The following is a 20,362-nucleotide window of genomic DNA, read 5'->3' as shown; positions in this document are numbered from 1 at the left end:
TACTGGACAAAATGAAATCAAAAGATATTTTACAGTAGTTAAGAGTTTGGGAACACAGCACTTATGGCTACCATTTATTCAACAACTGCTGTTTCTCAGCTCTGTTCAACATATATCTCTAATTCTTTGCAAAGCAGGAGTGGTTATCTTCATTTTCCAGTTGAAGAAAATTTGCTGCTAAATTTCACCTTCCTAAACGTCTTGACTGGCAGTATTCAGTGGGACCACATAACTTGCCCAGAGACACTCAGCCCACAAGCTAAGGTTTGAAGGCAGGTCTCCCTGGCTCCCAAGTGTGTACTTTTTCTGGATGCCAAGATACACTTCATTAACTGACAGTTAAAAGGGCACCACTGATTTATTTGGTAGATAAACAAATACGAAGAAATAAAAAATATATTTTATCATTTTTTGTTTTGTCACAACTACAAATACAATTACCTGGGATTACTGTCTCACTATGCCAGCACCTGGAAACCCCAGTGGTGTGGTGGTTAAGTGCTACATTTGCTAATGCAAAGGTTAGCAGTTCGAATCTACCAGGCACTCCTTGGAAACTCTATGGGGCAGTTCTACTTTGCCCTATACGTTTGCTATGAGTTGGAATCGACTCGATGGCAATGGGTTTGACGCCAGCACTCATGTGTCTCTTTGTTGTACTGCAGTGGCGTGCATGTTGCTGTGATACTGGAACCTATGCCACTGGTATTTCAAATGTTAGCAGGGTCACCCACGGTGGAGAGGTTCTGGCAAGCTTTCAGGCTAAGACAGACTAGGAGGAAAGGCTTGGTGATCTATTTCCAAAAATCAACCAATAAAAATCCTATGGATCTCAGACTATTGTCTGAGACTTTGACTCACTTACTGTGGAGAGGCTCCTTACTAGATTAGGACTTCATGTTTGGTTAAGGTGCAGGGCCCGCGAAGGTTAGGCAAACCCGCAGTAAGATGGACTGACACAATGGCTGCAACAATAGACTTAAACATACCAACAATCATGAAGTGGTGCAGAATCAGGCAACACCTCTTTCTGTTACAATGGGGCAGCCGTGAGTCAGAGCCAACTGAACAGTAACTGGCAACATCAACGCCTACAAAGGATCTACCTTCACATCTGTTTTTTTTAGCACTTAAATGTATACAGAAATAGAAAAAGTTTGGGCTTTGGAGGTAGAAAAATCTAGGATCAAATTCTAGCCCCACCACTTACTGGCTGTGCAGTTTTAAACTAGAACCTTAACCTATCACAGCATTAACTTTCTCAGTTGGAAACGGGAAACCATGATACCTATATTATGGGAAGATTATTATACGAGTTAAGTATGATTTGTAGTGCGTTCTCACCCCAACAAGGCAGCTTGGCTGTTAATCTCATAACGAGCTTTTCATTCCATGTAAAATCCAAAATCCTTAGCACTGACACACTTTCTCTGGCTTGGTACGTGCATAATAGCAGTTAAAAAAAATGGGAACTGATATTATCAGCAAGTCATATAAAGTCAATTCCCAACAAATGATTATTATTACTAAAAATACTATTGGTATAGGAGACTGTCTTACGTACATCTGTATTTTTCTTCTAAGAGACCTTTGGAAAGAGACATCAATCCAATCTTCAGACTCTGCACTCTTATTTTTCCAGTCCGACCCCTGAAATTATAAGAATCTCAATATTAGATATATTTAAAACTATATACAGTATATTATTTCTGACTATTTTCTTGAGAGTAAACCATTAAAAATAATTTCATCTTAAAAAGTTCAGTATTCATCTTTACCTTATCTATACATTTCATAATCAACTAATGTGAAACCCAATCCTGTAATTTCATGATATTTTAATGGTGTGCTTGACCTAGTAGGAAAGAATACATAGCCTGAAGTCACATTATAACTCATGAATCAAGAACAAATTAAAGCAAAATGAAAACTATAATTATAAAGCTGAAAGATTTCAATTTATAATTACTATGAGTCAAAAGCTATCTGTTAATAATTATAAATGGAAGACCCAAAATAGATCTAAGCTAGAAGTATATATAACACACGTGACTTCATATAGCAATAAATAATGACATATCTAAAAACAAATGTAAGAAAATTGATTAGAAAAATAATCATACACTTATAAACTTGCTAAATACTTAAATTTATTGTCTTCATTTATCTTGGTCTCTGCCCATGCAGTTTTCATAAATTACTATTACAATTATAATATTCAGTGCTCTTAAACAGACAGGTGTGGAATTCTATTTGGGGAGGCATCCAATTATAATTAAATACAAAATGCCCTCGTGGTACAGTGGTTAAGACCTCAGATGCTAACCAAAAGGTCAGCAGTTCGAATCCACTAGCTGCTCCTTAGAAACCGTACAGGGCAATTGTACTCTGTCCTATATGGTTGCTATGAGTCAGAATAGACTCAACGGCAACAGGTTTGGTTTTTAGAAAATAGTTTCACACTATGCTTATGAGAGATCATTTCAATTTCACATATAAGCTGACTAGAAGAAAATTTTTATCTTTATAAGCAGAGGGTTTTCTTTATTCCATCACTTATCAAGGAATTACTAAGCTGTCTACCAAATGTCCATCACAGTACCAGGTCCTGGGAATGGCGAAAGGGAAATGCAGAAACTACAAAAAAAAATTAATAAGATATAATCCTTGCTATGGAATAACACACAGTTTAGAAAAAAAGGCCTTTATTGGTTCCTATTATTTCAGATTCAGGTTCATTTTTCAGTTTAGATATTTATTGTTATTTTCTTATGATATATTTTTTCAGTACACAAGAAAGCATGCCAAATTATATAAATATATAATGTTTAGTAATGCATGCAATTCAAAAAACATGTAACTTCATTTTTGTTGCTGTCCAGTCGACTCTGACTCATGGCAACCCCATGTATGTAGGAGTAGGATTGTGCTCCATGGGGTTTTCAATCAAGGCCGTACCTTTCAGAAGCAGATCACCAGGCCTGTCTCCCAGAGGCGTCTCCAGGTGGGTTTAAACTGCCAACCTTTCAGCTAGTAGCTGAGCACTTAAATGTTTGCATCATCCAGGGACTAACTTCAATTTTAAGTAGTTTTATTGCCAAGCCATATATAAATCGATTTTGATATTTTTAGTATTAATGCTAATTGAAATCCTTCCATTCTTAAATTACAAATACTCAAATAAGTTTCTGTAGAGATACTATGACATATAAAGTGTGAATTAAATAAACAAAGAAAACTTGCTTAGGGATTGGTAAAATATATTGTCAAAATAGTCCCTCAGTAGCTTACAGTTTATAATCTACTATATCTTTATGCAAGTAACATGTGCCTTCTACATTTGTTTACCAACTGCTCCCTCCCTCCATGAGGTATTTTTGTAAGCCCACTATACTACTTTTATTAGCACCCTTAGGAAGATACCTGGGGGGCTAGGGGAAAGGGAGGGAGCAGTTGGCAAGCAAATGTATACATTATTTGCATAAAAATACAGTATAGTAAATCGAACCCAACCAACTTATTGAACATCCTTACAATGTATGTCTACAACATTCAGAACTGACCCGTAAAATAATTAATCCCTAAATTTTAAAATACAGTCATTATAATCATAATTTCTAAATGAACATACGTCCTAGTTTCTCACAGTTATAGAAATACTAGTTTCAAATGAATCTTAAACTGAACCATGCTACAAGTTGTGTTCTATTTTATCTTTAGGCATCTCCTAATTTTAGCACGAAAACAATGTCTATTCTCTCCCCTTCAAAAATCAAATTTTTATTCTCCAGACACAATCAGAGGATCTGCAGAAGATAACAAAAGGCTGTGTGAATGGACTGAGGCTTGTACATGAATGTGGCGAAGGACAAAGCAATGTCTTAAGGGCAAAACCATCAAAATGATGTGCATTAGAGGATGACTTCCAGTCTACTGTAACCACACAAGAAAGGAGTATCATCGGGAAACTACTGAACGTGTCAATCATCGTTCATCCCACTGTCAACATTTATGAAGGCTTACTGTGATCCTAGCATCGTTCCTACTCATCATAAGCTCGCAAACTAGCTGGGGAGGTAAGACAAGAGGACAACTAGAGAATCAGAAAACAACCACAACAACACAAGACCTGCTTTTATGTAAATATTCTTTTACAGAAATAAAGAATCGTGGTAAGATCACTGTGACTGACTAGCCATTAGTGATCACTGACTAGTCATTAGTTTCACAACATTTGATAGAAGCGATAAGCCTAAAATTGGGCCTTGAAGATATGATGTGGTTGGATTGCTCCAAGTAGCAATCTGAGTGTCACAGGAAAAGCCTGAGCAAGGGGACAAAGGCAGGTGTGTGAACACCAGGGACCAGGCTCATTAAGGTGAGGCAAGGACTCACATCAAAGCTTTATATGGTTGATAAAGTTGTACAGGTTACGTGCGACCAAGTGACAGAGGGCTTGAATGTTAAATAACATGTCTAGATTTGAGAGACTATAGGGAGACAATAAAATTTATCAGTGAGTAAGAAGTATAGCTCAATATTTAAGTATCATATTGATTCCCTGAGAGTTTACAGAAGCAACTGCTGAAATCAGTTCAATTAGAAAGATATGTACCTTATAAAATTCAAATTATACATATTTTAGAATAGAGAAAAAAAAACATGACAACACTGCAGTAAACAAGGTTAATATTTGCTGTAGGTACAAAATATTTAAACTGAGTGTTCTAGATTATCCCTTTAAATCATAACTTAAACATTTTATTTGCATTAAATCTAGAAGGAATATTGGGAAATTAAGATTTTTTAATCTGCGAAAATGAAGACTGGAGCTGTGAGCTCATACATGGAATCAACTTTATCTTTTTAGTATATAAATTCTTTTTTACATACATTATTTCATTTGCCCTTCACAGTCACCTTATATGTGGTAGGCAGAAGAGATATTTTTATCTCAAATTTTTAGATGAAAAACTGAGATGCCAAAGCTAAGAGGTTGCAAATTCACATAACAACCAGAAGCGGAACTCTGGATTCTCATCATCCACAGCAGATAAAAAAAGATTTTTTTTTCCCCCACAAAATTCAGAATATTAGGAGGAGCTGGGTACATGTTAAAATGTCAAACAGTTTACTTAATTTATAAAGTACTCTTATTCCTAGATATGGAAATATGGTAAGACTAATCAAGTAATTATCAAAAATCTTTGAATTGTAATTCTATAATTTAGAACTAACATGCAGTGGGTGGCTGTGGTCACAATGTCTTGTCTCAGCGGGCAGTACCCTCAATCAGTAAAACAAAGAGGGCAGAATGGACAACCTCCAAAGTTCTTCTAATTTTAGAATTCTATGATCTACTGTGTATGCATCACTCATTATTCCAAGAGCTGGGTGAAGCTGAAAATATCAGAGCTAGCTGCATCATACTACACAGTGTAAGGCAGTCAAAAATACCCAGTTAATGAATGAATGTTAGAATAGGGGAATGAATGGAAGTATTAGATCAAGGTGTCATTCTTAAGGTTCACGGACTTTTTAAAAAAAAAAAAACCATTGCTGTCAAGTCGATTCCAACTCATAGTGACCCTACAGGACAGAGTAAAACTGCCACATAAGGTTTCCAGGGAGGGGCTGGTGGATTTAACTGTGGACCTTTTGGTTAGCAGCTGCGCTCTTAACCACTGTACCACCAGGGCTCCAGGACAGGGCTGAGAGGTCCATAAACGTCCTGGTATTGGAGGGAGTAGATCATAGTTTCCATCAGATTCTCAAAGGGAACTGTGACTTGAAAAGAGTTAATAATCTTGTTTAGATAAATGAATAAGTCAAAGTTATTAGACAAATTTCGTGAAATTTGGGTGATTGATTTTGGCCATCTGAGACTACTCTTAGAATGTTCCTTAGAAGTGAGGATGGTGAGACTTAGGCTCACTTACTTTGGACATGTCAACAGGAAAGACTAATCTTTAGAAATGAACTTCATGCTTGATAAAGTAGAGGGTCAACAAAAATGAGGAAAACCCTCCATGAGATGGATTGATACACTAGCCACAGGAATGGGTTCAAACATACCAACGATCATAGGACTGGGCAACATTTCATTTTGTTATGTATCAGGTCGCCATGAGTCGACGCCGATTTTATGGCAACTAACACCACAACCACCACTATCTAAGATTGAAAGCTAGAATAAATGGGTACCACTTTGACCCAGCATGGTCTTCGCTGTATTTCTTTGGCATGCGAAATATGTCTTAAAAGATTTTTTTTTCCTTTAAAACGGAAAATGAGGATTTCAAGATACTGTCTTTCTAAGGGAAACCCTGGTGGCATAGTGGTTAAGTGCTGTGGCTGCTAACCAAGAGACCGGCAGTTTGAATCTGCCAGGTGCTCCTTGGAAACTCTATGGGGCAGTTCTACTCTGTCCTATAGGGTCACTATGAGTCGGAATCAACTCGATGGCAGTGGGTTTGGTTTTTGGTTTGGTCTTTCTAAGAGAAACCCTGGTGGCGTAGTGGTTAAGTGCTATGGCTGCTAACCCAAGGGTCGGCAGTTTGAATCCAAGAGGCGCTCCTTGGAAACTCTATGGGGCAGTCCTACTCTGTCCTATAGGGTCACTATGAGTCAGAATCGACTCGACAGCACTGGGTTTGGTTTTTGGTTTGGTTCTTACTAAGTAAAAAACAGTACCTTGGAGAAGCATTTCTCACGTGTTCACATTTGATGGAAAGTGGAAAAATGCCAACATTTAACTTCCTAGAACACGGATCACAACATGTCATACGTTGCTTCCTTCCCAAATAAGCAGCACTGTTTTTTTTTTTTTTAATTCCCTTCAGGTTGTGCAGGGAAAATGGCATATGTCTGTTAGAGCTGCAGAAAATGCCCAGGGAGAATGATTGAACATCTTTTCTGGTTCTTCTTTAGAGACAGAGCTTAAGACATGCACCTCTACCACACTGCATGGGGCTCAATTAAACTATTAAGTATTCTATGAATTCTGCATTATTCCTAGGACATAAAATCAAATTACAGCCTTTAGTAGTTAAAACACCAAAATGACCAGCTATTTGGTGAACTTACTATAGAAAATGTCTCTTTGGGAGGTTTAAAATATTGAAGAATAACTTAATGGAGGATTAATGCTAATGTTAATATTTTGCTCTAGAAGAGTAAAAATTAGTGTTAAAATGAAATTGATTAAAACGTAAACAGGAATACAGTAAATCCAATATTCACTAAGGTAACAGACATACTCATACTATCTGTTCTGTCAGTCTCTTAAGGGCCCTGGCAATCTAATTACTGAAAAAAATATTTTGTTGTGAGATTTATAAATGTGGAAAAATAAAGATTTTTCTAATAAAAATAAGTAAAATTTTAGTTAAGTCACCTCTAAAACTATGTCATCATCATTCACTTCTTGTACAGAGTCAACCAGCTACTGCATGTGTGCATTTATAAACTCTCTCTTCTTTTTCTCTACGTCAAATAAAAGGCTGATAAACAAATTTTCATACAGCTAATTAAGGGAAAACAACTTTTAGTGTGTGAGAAAAGCAATAGTTCTGAGTTTCTTATTTCATCTTTGCATACTTTAACCCCCTACCAGAAGAATGAATAATTCTTAACGTTTCAGAAATGTCAGCCCACAGCAGGTCTTTCTAGGACTGATTATTTCACAAATCCACTGTGTTATTCAAAAGGGCCAAATTAATGGCGAATGAGTTATGCAAGAAGTTGAGCGTGCTCTACGTGACACTGAACATCTAATTAAATTTCAGATATTAGAGTGTCGGAGAGCATAAAGTACCTAAAACATCATGTACAGTCATGTGCAACATTATATCCGTTCAGGCAACATCTGACTGCAATATACATCCGTGGTCCCATAAGGTTATAAAAGAGTTCAGAAATCCCAACTGGAGAATGATGCAGCAGACGTAAATGGACACAGTGAACCCAACAGCTTCCTACATGCAACATGTGTATCTCATGTCCCTTGCATACAAAGCAATTACGCTGACAGGCGTATAATGGTACATTTCATACGTAACTTATAATACATGTCTTAATAGTTATAATAAATGTGTATGTTGCTGGTTTATGTGTGTACTGTACTATACTGTTATTTTAGATGCAAGCTTCCCCTACTTACAAATAAAAAGTTTACCACATAACAGCATATGCTTCAACTTATAGGCAGTAGCGTCCAATCTCATGTTCACACAACGTCCAACTCACATAAAGTCCTATTTCACAGAATGTATCAAGGACATTAAGAAATGCATGGTTGTATATATATACCCACCATTGCTATAAATAAAGCTAATACCAAATGACAAATTAAATTCCTGTAACTGCCATTCAAAATCACTATTAAGTGGTCATACGAAGACTATAGAGCAGAATATTTTGAGCCAATAGATTATTTCAATTTATGACAAGAAATACAAAATTTTGTCTTATGAAAGAAGGAATGCTATAAGTCACTCTGGAAGAACATGAAGGAAACTGGGCTTAGCTTCTTGTGTAACAATACTAAAAATGTGATATCCTGGTGTATCATTTACAAATGACAATAAAAATAACGAATAATAGCAGCCTTTATAAATTGGAAGCAAAATCTTAAAATAATATATACACATTCTTTTTTGTTCTACTGTTGGGTAAGAGCCCAGTGATTTGGAAAGTCATTCATTTCCACAATTTACATAAATATTTCTACTGGGAAAAGTACTTTAAAAGTTTAAGTACCCAATTTTTTTTTAACTCATTTTAAAAATGTTAGACATTTTCTCTTGTCAACATATTTCCTTCAGTGATTGCATTTTAATGGGAAACACACAAACTTACGTGTCATATACGTTGAGTAGCCAGTTGAGACACATATCCACACAGAGCGGAACGTTGACCAGGTCCTTATGTACTTGTTCAAGTCCATCGTAAGTTGTTGTCAGACAGTTGATGACATCTGGAACACTGAGGAGCTGATCATTTTGGTTTAGCTTGTGCTGTTGGAAGACTTCATTTGTTGTATTCAACTCTAAGAGATCCACTTAAAATCAGGTAAAAAAAAAGAATATATACCTTAATTACATCACACAATAACACTGAAGCAAAAACATTTCTAAGTGTCAAGTATTTGGCTTGATTCTTCAGTTTAAGAATCTACCTTTTTTAACTAATTTCAATTTCTTTTTAGAATAAGTGCCATTTCCATTCTTACATTTCTAACCTCCTTTTTGGTCCATATTCCCATGCTTTTGACTCTGAACTCTGCCACATTTCAGTTTTATCCCATCTTTTTTTGCTCTTTGGAATGCTAATTTTTCTTTCCTTTTCTGGCCTTCTCCTCTCCAGGCTCCTTCTACTTTCAAATGCAGAATGGCATAAATCTCCAAATCTACTCCAAAGGATGTAACATTTCAAATATCCCATCACTCTCTTTATCTTAATTCCTAAGTAAAACCCGCTCATCACCCACCTTCCAATTCATCCTTTATATTGCTGCCAAATGGCTCTTCATCTCTTTTTTTTCTATTGTGCTTTAGGTGAAAGTTTACAGCTCAAGTTAATTTCTCACTCAAAAATGTATATGCATATTGTTTTGTGACACTGGTTGCAATCTGCACTAATGGTTCTTAAGCAGAGCGTCTCCATGTTTATATCATGAGATACAAAGTTTTCTCAAGACCCTCTGTTAAAAGGATGGGTTCTGTAGAAACATAGGAAACCTTGGTGGCATAGCGGTTAAGAGGTACAGCTGCTAACCCAAAAGTCAGCAGTTTGAATCCACTAGGCGCTCTTTGGAAACCCTATGGGGCAGTTCTACTCTGTTCTGTAGGGTCGCCATGAGTCAGAATTGACTCAATGGCAACGGGTTTGCTTTTTTTTTTTTTTGGTAGAAACCTAATAGTTGCACAGTGTGAACTGAACCAAGCCTGATATATGCGGCCCTCACAATCTGGCCCTAACCTGGTTTATTTCTCATGATGCTCCAGCGTATAGACCATCTCTAGCTAAGCTGGGTTAGTAGAGGGGCATAGGACAGACCCACACTCCTTGGTCTTTGTGTATTTGCCCCGATCCTTACTCCTTATGTCTAGAACATCTCTAGAGGGCATGACCAGGTGCTAGAGTACCCAGGTGGTCCACAGAAGAGTAAGGAAAAGCTCCAACTGCAATTTTGTAACATTAAAAAAAAAAGTTGAGGGGGACTTTTTATTTTTAATATAACCAATTATTTCTTTTTTGCCTGATAAAAAATTGTTTTCCCCCAGTGACTCCCCTGACAGGGAACACAACAGAGAATCCCTGGTGGAACAGGAGAGCATTGGGATGCAGACCTCAAATTCTCATAAAAAGACCAGACTAAATGGTCTGACTGAGACTAGGAGGACCCCAGAGGTCATGGTCCCCAAACCTTCTGTCAGCCCAAGACTGGAACCATTTCCAAAGCCAGCTCTTCAGACAGGGTTTGGACTAGACTGTAAGACAGAAAATGATGCTGGTGAGGAGTGAGCTCCTTGGCTCAAGTAGACACATGAGACTATGTGGGCAGCTCCTGTCTGGAGGGGAGATGCAAAGGCACAGGGGAACAGAGGCTGGCTGAATAGACACTGGGAATACAGGATGGAGAAGAGGAGTGTGCTGTCTCATTAGGGGGAGAGCAACTAGGAGTAACTAGCAAGGTGTATATAAATTTTTGTATGAGAGACTGACTTAATTTGTAAACTTTCACTTAAAGCACAATAAAAACCAAAAAAACTAAACCCAGTGCCATCAAGTCTATTCTGACTCATAGCTACCCTATTGGACAGAGAACTGCCCCATAGAGTTTCCAAGGAGTGCCTGGCAGATTCGAACTGCTGACCCTTAGGTTAGCAGCCGTAGCACTTAACCACTATGCCACCAGGGTTTCCTAAAGCACAACAAAAGTTTAAAAAAAAAAACAAAAAACTGTTTTCTCAAAAAAATGACATATTTTGACAGTTAAAGAAAATGAATAGCGCCCTTTGTATTTAACCAGTGAATAACCACTAATTTTGAATTTTTTGAAATATTCATGAAACATAGCCACACTAGCAGAATTATTATTTTTTCCCAAAATATCTGCAATGAAAAAGAACTGCTTTAAGACCATACAGACAAAAATAATCTAAAAAAATATGCAACAGAGAAGACATCTTTAAAAAAAGACAAAAAGAGAGAGAAACATATAAAGCACACAAGCCTAGATAAAAGTCCAATCTATTTCCTAGAGATGTCAAATATATCATTGGTAAGACTTAGGCTCATAACAAAAATAACTTGCATAAGCTTCACATGAATCAAAGATGGTGTCAGAAAAAAAAATCTAAGAACCACCTGGAATTTTCATTGTTATTTTCACCATGGGATGCCTGGGTGGTACAAATGGTTAACACACTCGGCTGCTAACTGAGAAGTTGGAGGTTCAAGTCCATCCAGAGGTGCTGTAAAAGAAAGGCCTGGCTATCTACTTCTAAAAAATCAGCCATTGGAAACCCAGTGGTGCCCCATTCTGCTGTGACATACATGGGGTCACCATGAGTTGGAGTTGACTGTATGGCAGCTGCTTATTTTCACCCCACTTCTTGGAATTTTTCACTGTTTTCATTCTAAGCTCCTAGAATGCAGGGACACTTATCAAATTCATTCTTTGCAGGGTCTGACAAAAGGAAATGCTTAATAAATGACAGTGGCTGCACATCTACAAATCCCCACAGATACAAAGAAAAAACCTTTTGAACACTGCCAAAATGTTCCATGTCTTCTGAATTCCAACACTAATTATGCCAGGAACAGAGCACTGCTTTTGTATCCCCACATGGCATAAAGCAACAACAGAAGAAATTCCAAAACGACCACTTTCTGGGTCAGGCTGTCCTTGCATTTCTTCCAGAAAAGTTCTCCTGTGTTAAATACTTGGAGGCTGTGACAGGGATTTGGTGCATCCCACGGACTGTCATGTCTTCAATTTTTAGTGATTCACTCTGACACTTTGCCTCAGTACCTAATCCAGGCATACATCTTCCAGAAGTGTGTCACATTTAGGCACCTTTAGAGAACTGACTACACTTAAATCACAGAGAATTATGATTTTCTCTTTTCAAAGGGAGATAAATGACAGCTCAGACACGTGGTAAACGAAACAATTAGCAGAATCATTTTCTAACCAACTTGCTGGCTTTTCCTTTAGTCCCACATATAAGGCAATAGGAATCAAATGGAAAGGGATCATCATTGTCCTTTTCTGGAAAGATGAACACTGTTTAGTACCCCACCTTGGACCTCTGTAAGTCTTCTCCAGTTCTCCATCTCTTTGACAGTTCCTCCTCAGCGTCTTTCCTATCTCCTCTTGCCCAAGTACTGCAGAAACACAGGTGGTGCTCAAGGTTTCGCATCTGGTCTTCCACTCCACAAGTCCTTACTCACCTTCATGACTTCAACTGTTACTTCTCTCTGGATAACTCCAGGCTTTGTTTTCTCATTCTGATCTCCTGCCTGAATGTCTGATCCACATGCCCGCTGGCTAGTTCCCAACAAGAGCTACACCATTCTCTTTCAGGAACCTCCACCTTAATATGTTTCAAATAAAAGCCTTGCCTTCTTGTTAGGCTAAGATACGGTACTGGCATTACAATCTTCTGTAGACCACGAGTCTGCAGATCCTGAGATATCCTAACTCCTCTCCTTTTTTTCAGTTCCATAATTTATCAACTACCAAATCCCACCAGCTATCATTCTCCTCCACACAGTCCTAAAAAAAAACACATCCATAATTCACCTCCTTTTCTACCACCACAGCCCAGCCTTGGTTACTTTCCACCTGTTCCCTCTGGCCTTCAATCTGACTTCAATATTGTCTAAAGTATACATCTCTTCCTATCTCCAAACTTCCATGAAACAGAAAATGGTTCTATAGCCCCCCCAAACAGCAAACATTAAATATAACACTATGAGAGCTTAAAAAACAAAGACCTGGGGAATCAGAAATTATTTATGAAAAAAAAAATGACCTTCAAACTACAACTAAACTGACTCTAAGGCAGTTCCTAGATACTGGACAAATGGCTCATAAGTTGCTCCATTCAGACTCCATTACTTGATGTTCCCTGAACTCTGCCTGTGCCTGATTAACAGGGGCAAGAAGGGAAGGAGTTAAATCCTGTGTGTCTGTTTAGGCTGTGAAAGTCCCGCTAACTTGCCTCCGCCTCAAGGAAGCTCGCCTTGTTCTTTGGGATAAAGAGAATCTCCCTCTCTGGAACTATTTCTTTCTTGATTATCTTTTATTACCTATCACACAGCATCTTTAAATTATAATACAAAAGAATGTGTATAATACATATGTGTAATTCAAAGAAAAATAATAGAACGAACACCTATTAACCCATCACACAGCTAAAGAAATAGAATGCTGACAATACCTTTAAAGTCACTTGGAAAACCTCCTTAATTACATCCCTTCCAATCAGAGAGGTAACCACTAACTTTTATATTTAATATACATTAAAAAAAATTTTTGTGTTATATATATATATAACCCCAAACAACCCAGTGCAGTTGAGTCGGTTATCCCTAAATAATATGCTCCTTAGAAGCAAGGATGGCGAGACCTACGTCTCATATACTTTGGACATTTTATCAGGAGGGATCAGTCCCTGGAGAAACACATCATGCTTAGTAGAGGGTCAGCTAAAAAGAGGAAGACCCTCAATAAGATGGATTGACACAGTGGCTGCAACAATGGGCTCAAACACAACAACAATTGTGAGGATGGTACAGGACCGGGCAGTGTTTTGTTCTGTTGTACATAAGGTCACTATGAGTCAGAACCGACTTGATGGCACCTAACAACAACAAATAATATAACATTTAATTCTGCATGCTTTTGAACTATAAATGAGTTAAATTACATATGTGACATTTGAACTGAGACCTAAAGGATGAGAAAGTATCAGCTGTGGAGAAGGGTATAAGCAATAAGAGCTAGGACAAGAGCTTTCTAGGCAGGAAGAAGAGAATACAGAGCTTGTCATTTCAACCTTCAGCCAGAACTAGAGCCTCTGCAGAGTGCTGTGAACGTGGTGGAATGTGGCTAATGGATGGAGAGATTTGCAGAGGCAAAGGCCATTTCATTCTGAGACCAAGAAGAACCTGTCATAAGCAGGTGATTTATTTGTGTCCTTTCTCTCTTTGAATTTAAGACTTTTACTGTGGGAAACAAGTTCCTTTACATTGTTTTATCTCGTGCCCAATCTTGGAGAAAAAAAATAAATGAACAGTGACAGAACGGTGACATTAGGGCATTATGGTGGGTGGGGAGTTATACAAAATGAGCAACAACTTCTGCCCTAACTCAGTTCTCAGTGGCAACAGGGCAATCCTTCTAACGTTCCGCTATCACACAAAGGGAAGCACATGTCGCTTATGTGGGAAAGTCGTTACAGACAGTCATAAAGTTGTGGAAAAACTAAAGGCAGGTGGGATTAGCTTGTGAACATTTCCAAGAGAGGTAAATTTTTAACAGTATTTGCAATGAATAAAGGGATACAGACAACTGCAGAGGAGGGACCAGGGCATTTTAGGTACACACAAAACGGGAAAGGAAGGAGTAGCTTAATCATCAACAGATGAGCTTGACAATGGCACAAAGGCCCCACATTGGAGAGCAGTGGGGGCAGAAGGCAGGTGGAAAAGGAGAGGCCAGGTGGTTCTAAGGACATCACCTGGAAGCCTTACAGCCAGACAGGATCCAGTACTCTATAACCGTGCATGACTGAATGCCATTTACTTCAGAGTTTGGAGGAATTTCTTTGGTGCTCCTCTCAGGTTTGAAGAGATGAACTGAAGGAGTAAATTTCTCACCCCCACCCTCTTGGGGTTCAAAGAACCAACAAAAGAAAACAACAAATGCAGTCATATGTTTATCCATCCAAAAGTATTACTGAAAACTGGGACCATGTTAATGTGAGGCAAAGCAATCTTCTGGCCATGGAGAATTTGTGGCTGGGTCACATGTCCTCACTTTACAATTCATCAGGACTGAGAGGACCTTCCCAGACCTGTCAGCTGGATACTGAACAGGTAGCTAAACTTCTGTCAAAAGTGCTATCACCCTGGACTCCATAAGAAGGCTTGACAGCCCTACTGGGCATCTGTAATTCATTTCCTGGTTGCTTCTGGCTCAACATACACATCACCAGCCAGAGAGTTTTGGCTTTCATTTTTTTGCTGGTAACTCTACAAGCACGTGCTACTACTCCTACAATCTGCTAAATACCTCTGGGCTCTGCTGATGTTGCAGGTGTCAGGGCCAGCTCCTTCTTTCCTCCATCATCTCATCTGGAGATGTTTCTTCAGTCCTTTAGACTTCTCTTACACACAGTGTTTAAGTTTTTCTTGTTTTAAAGCTTTCCACTGCTATGTTTTCTCTAATTCTACATTTCTCTTTCCTCAACTCTCTTCATTTGCCAGCTTAGAATTTACTGCAATTTCTACTGACTTCTAAGGAGCAGATTTTTCCACCCTCACATTTTTCTAAGGGTAATTTTCAAAGCTTCCCTGAACTGCCGACAACTGTTAAGAAAAGGTAGCAAGTAAGAATGCATATTGCAATTATTCAAATCACCTTATTTTAAAAGTGTAGGGAAAAGTCACTTTCCATATTAACTATCTGACAAGGCCTGAATGTTCTTTGTGTAGACTCAATCATTAAAGGTACAAACACAAGTAGAATCCAGAGAGCCTAAATCTATATTCTATTACAAACATTCATATTTCTATTTAATTGTGGGTTATTTTAGGGGGAAAAGCCCACTGTTTGGTCAAATGACTACCATAGAATATCACTCTGAACATGCCCCCTGTGGGAAAGGTTCCTATGGATAATATTAACTGCCTCGGGAGAGATTTAATGAAACACAGAGCCCTTTACCTAATTTTCTAATGTCAGAGTTCAAAGTTGCATCAAGAATGTGATTTCTAGTGGTTCATTATTACATGAATGTATTGAGTCAAACTGTTTGGAATTCCACACTTCCAAATGGATACAAAGTATTAAAAAGGCAATGACTGACTGCTTTGATTTGATCATTCCAAACTGGGTGGCAGCATAATTTTGAAAAGCTTTTTATATTACTCTTGTGCTTTGGTTAATTTTGTTCTACAACTGAGAATGGCGTGTAGTCATGTTTTACTACTGCATGCTAATGGGCAAAAACTAAAGCATTTATAGAAACATGGTCAACTCCTTGAATAAGACACACTGAAAATCAGATTAACTCTACAAATACATCACCCTCTTCATTTATCTTTCTGATTTTTTTTTTCTTTTTCTTAAAGGCAATCCAAAGAGCAGAATGATTAACTTTGGTAGAATAACTTACAACACAATGCTTTTTGTAGTCTTCGGATTTTGATGGCTGTACGGTAGGCAGAGAAACGTACATTATTCAGCTCAGCTGAAATGAAAAAGGGAACAACTCAAAAGCGTGCTTATCATTTCACTTACGCTGAATGCCAAGAACATATCTGCATACTTTAGATGATGGAAAATACTATGACTGCCAGCATTAAAAATTCTTCCCCTAACACCCACGGGATTTATTTAAGAAAATAATTAAATGATCATTGGCACCACGCTGAAGTATGTTTCAGGGCACTGCTACACAAAAATTTTCAAGAAAGCATTTTCAAATAGGAAAAGGAGAGAGATGAGGGAAAGAACATGTAGCGATTGGCTTTTGGTTGCTTAGTGAACATATCACACTATAGGCTGAAAGTCCTTCCTTCTCTGCTACCGAGCTGGATTCCCCTCCAGGGGTATTTTCCCCAGAGACAAATTAGTTTTCTGTCACCTGGGCTGTAGGTCCGACTACTCACAAAGCTAGTCTTACTTCTACGTTCCTTCTGTCCTGATCTATTTGCTTCCTTTGCCCTTTATAGATCTGGATAAAACTGTCCTATAATCAATACTCACATCTTTGGAAAAAATGGGTATTGCAATTTCTTTCTCTGCCCCTAACAGCTGAGTATCAGAGACTAGTAGAGTTAGAAGAAAATTAAAAAATCATGAAAATTTGCTCTCCCATTTTACAAACTATACAAACCATTGTGGCCTTTCTCTTGCTTGTTTAATCTTTGCAGCCTCCCTCATCCACCTGAAAGAAGCTCAATATTGAAAGAGATAAAAGTGGTCCCCCTCTCATTGGAGCAAACAAAAGCGGGAGCCTAGGGTGCTGCTCTCCCTCTCCAACAGCCCTTGAACTACCCAAGAGGAAACTCTTTAAGAGCCACCGGAACCAATCAGTTCAGGGTCATGATCTATTAGAAATTAAAACAAAATCAAAATTCTCATTTCAAGTATTTTCCTGCATTTTTATACTGAAATGAATTAAGCTTTTAATGACTACGACAAAATCAAAGCTAATTTGGTAAGATTTAATAAATAAAAAGTGAACTAAAAGCACACTTAAAGCAGTGGGTGGGAGGTTGCTGTGTTGTAACTGTTATTATTTTTTTGGATGTCAGCTGAAGTTTAAGAAGACTCAATATAAGGGAGGTAAGACCTACAATTACATTCCTCCTTTTAAAGTAATTCTCTTTGGCTCATGCTATTTCACACCACCATTTTCTTAGACGTTAAACTGCTTTTAAATGTCAATGACATGATCTTAAACCTAACATGCAATGTAAGAAAAGCTGGTGAGTTGTTTCCATTTAAGAATACAGTTAGCCCTCTGTTATCCTCAGGTTCCCCATCCATAGATTCACCTAGCCAGGAATGGAAAGTATTGGGGAGCAGGAGGGGAGAGCATGTACCGTCTTTTTTTCTTGTCATATTCCCTAAACAATACCAAAAAAAAACCCAAACCCACTGCTGTGGAGTCGATTTCGACTCATAGCGACCCTACAGTACTGTATAACAACTATTTACATGGCACTTACTTTGCGTTTACATTGTATTAAGTATTACAGATGATTTAAAGTATAAGGGAGGATACACACAGGGTTCATGCAAATACTGTGCCATTTTATGTAACTTGAGCTTCTGTGGATTTTGGTATCCGTAGGTAGGTCCTGGAACCAATTCCTCACAAAGTAAAAACTGTATATAGTCGTTTAGGCTAATTCATTACTATTAAAAAAAATACTCACCAAGGGACTGAAAGAGTTCGGTCATTTTTGGATGATCCCAACAGGTTGTTTGTGTTTGATGGCTGGGAAAAAAAAAAGGAAAATTTGAAAAATATCCATATACAACTTTTTCTTCAGATTTTTAAAAGCACATACAAAATTATGCCCACCGTGGATCACTCAGAAACCTGATGCCCAGTTGTAACTTAGTACCTGAAATAACAATAATACATTTCATTTGAGCAAATACACTGTGAAAATAGGGATGGAAAAATTTGCTTTACCTATTTCAAAAAGAATTGCAAGTAAAAAATAAAACCTAGATGTAAAATGTGACTGTCATGGCCTTGTGGTGCCATGGCTAAGCGCTCGGCTGCTAACCAAAAGGTCTGCAGTTTGAACCTACCACCCACTCCTTGGGAGAAAGATTTAACAGTCTGCTTCCCTAAAGATTAAAACCAAAACCAAACCCACTGCCGTCGAGTTGATTCCAACTCATAGCGACCCTATAGGACAGAGTAGAACTGCCCCATAGGGTTTCCATGGACTGCCTGGTGGATTCGAACTGCCGACCTCTTGGTTAGCAGCTATAGCACTTAACCACTACGCTACCAGGATTTCCCCCTAAAGATTACAGCCTTGAAAACCCCATGACGCAGTTCTACTCTGTCCTACAGGATCAATCGACACACCAATGGGTTTGGTTTTTTGGTCACGGCCTCAGGGGTCCTAGGCTTGATGTGGCTAGATCAAGGTAGGCTTCAGGATAATTTCACTTCTGTTAGGCAGATGTGGATTCTCATTCAGAACAAATTTTCTGACAAATTGCTAAACTTTGGATGTCTTAATAAAATTTCCAAAGAATAAGGGAAAAAAAGAGCTTAACTCCAAATAACATCTTTGCCTCACAATCTACCGAGCCTCCCTCCTCTTCAACTTGGGTCTTTTCTTCATTTCATCAGTATAAATGTGCCCCTTTCTCCTTCATGTTTGTCTACATTTCCCCTATTTAGATATCTCTCTCTCGGAGTCCTGACAATGCAGTGGTTAAGAGCTTGGCTGCTAACTGAAAGGTTGGCGGTTTGAATCCACCAGCTGCTCGGCAGGAGAAAGATGTGGCAATCTGCCTCCATAAGGATTATAGCCTTGGAAACCCTATAGGGCAGTTCTACTCTATCCTGTACAGTCACTTTGAGTCAGAATCAATTCGACGGCAGTGGTTTTCTTTTCTTTTTTCTTTCTCTTGTCATCTCAGTTTCCCTCTGTTAGTTATTACTGTTTTTTAAATAGGCATTGAAATGTTTTTCTCATGATCCTTATTCTTTACATAAAAAGCAAGTTTCATATTTTCTGAGTTTTTCTCTAAATTCCAAACTATTTCATATGTTAGAAGTCTTTTGGGAATAAGATGAGTGTAAAACAGATAAACGTAGTCTTTAAATTCTTGTGTATGTGTGTGTGAGGTGAACTGCTCATAATTTCGATGGGTCAGTGGCCTTATATTCAAAAATAGTTTACTGTCCCTTATCTAGGTCAGAATAGAGTAATAACATTTAATAGTACTCAAAAGACTTCATGGATAACACTCAGTTCTTCCAAAGCTGTTTAGTAAGCTAAGTGAAATGGCACAGTACTCAAGAGAGAATGATTTTAAATTATTCATAAGATCAAATTCAAGAGAAATTACCTTAAAAAAAAAAACCTATGTAATATATCAAAAAGTGGGGCATGTTGCTGGGAAATGCACAAAATTACTGTTATATATGGAAATCCTGGTGGTGTAGTGGTTAAGAACTACAGCCACTAACCAAAAGGTTGGCAGTTCAAATCTACCATGTGTTCCTTAGAAACTGTATGGGGCAGTTCTGCTCTGTCCTAGGGTTGCTATGAATCAGAATCCACTTGATAGCAATGGATTTGGATTTTTTAATTTGGACTGTTATATATACATAGATAAGAGAATCCCTAAATAACTTACAATTTGCTTTGAAAATATTTACATTTCATATTTGAAATGGGATATGTAAAACTGTCCTGAAAATTCCAAAATCTCAAACAAAATAATAGAACTAGAATGTGAAGATCTGACTCGGCTGACTCAGGAAGAGCTGAAAAGTCATCTGGCTCTCCTCCCTGGTCCCTGACTCCAATGCTGAAGCAAGCATTTCTCCTTGACAGTCTATACTGAACTCCAACA

The 20,362-nt window shown here is 38.0% G+C and overlaps 1 protein-coding gene across 11 annotated transcripts in view; it reads right to left on the bottom strand.

Annotated features, from left to right (window-relative positions):
* UTRN (utrophin) overlaps positions 1–20,362 on the bottom strand; it is a 610,574-nt gene that overhangs the window by 78,843 nt on the left and 511,369 nt on the right. For all 11 annotated transcript variants that reach the window (XM_049902936.1, XM_049902887.1, XM_049902897.1 and 8 more), the window contains 4 exons: positions 18,187–18,248; positions 16,416–16,490; positions 8,860–9,061; positions 1,565–1,650 (listed from right to left, as the gene is read on the bottom strand). In XM_049902936.1, the coding sequence (XP_049758893.1) occupies positions 1,565–1,650; positions 8,860–9,061; positions 16,416–16,490; positions 18,187–18,248 (425 nt within the window). The remainder of the gene's footprint in view (positions 1–1,564; positions 1,651–8,859; positions 9,062–16,415; positions 16,491–18,186; positions 18,249–20,362) is intronic.

This window comes from Elephas maximus, chromosome 1, assembly GCF_024166365.1.
Source record: "Elephas maximus indicus isolate mEleMax1 chromosome 1, mEleMax1 primary haplotype, whole genome shotgun sequence".
Lineage (NCBI taxonomy): Eukaryota > Metazoa > Chordata > Mammalia > Proboscidea > Elephantidae > Elephas > Elephas maximus.
Note: the sequence above shows the minus strand (reverse complement) of the source record. Positions and strands in the feature narration are given on the sequence as shown.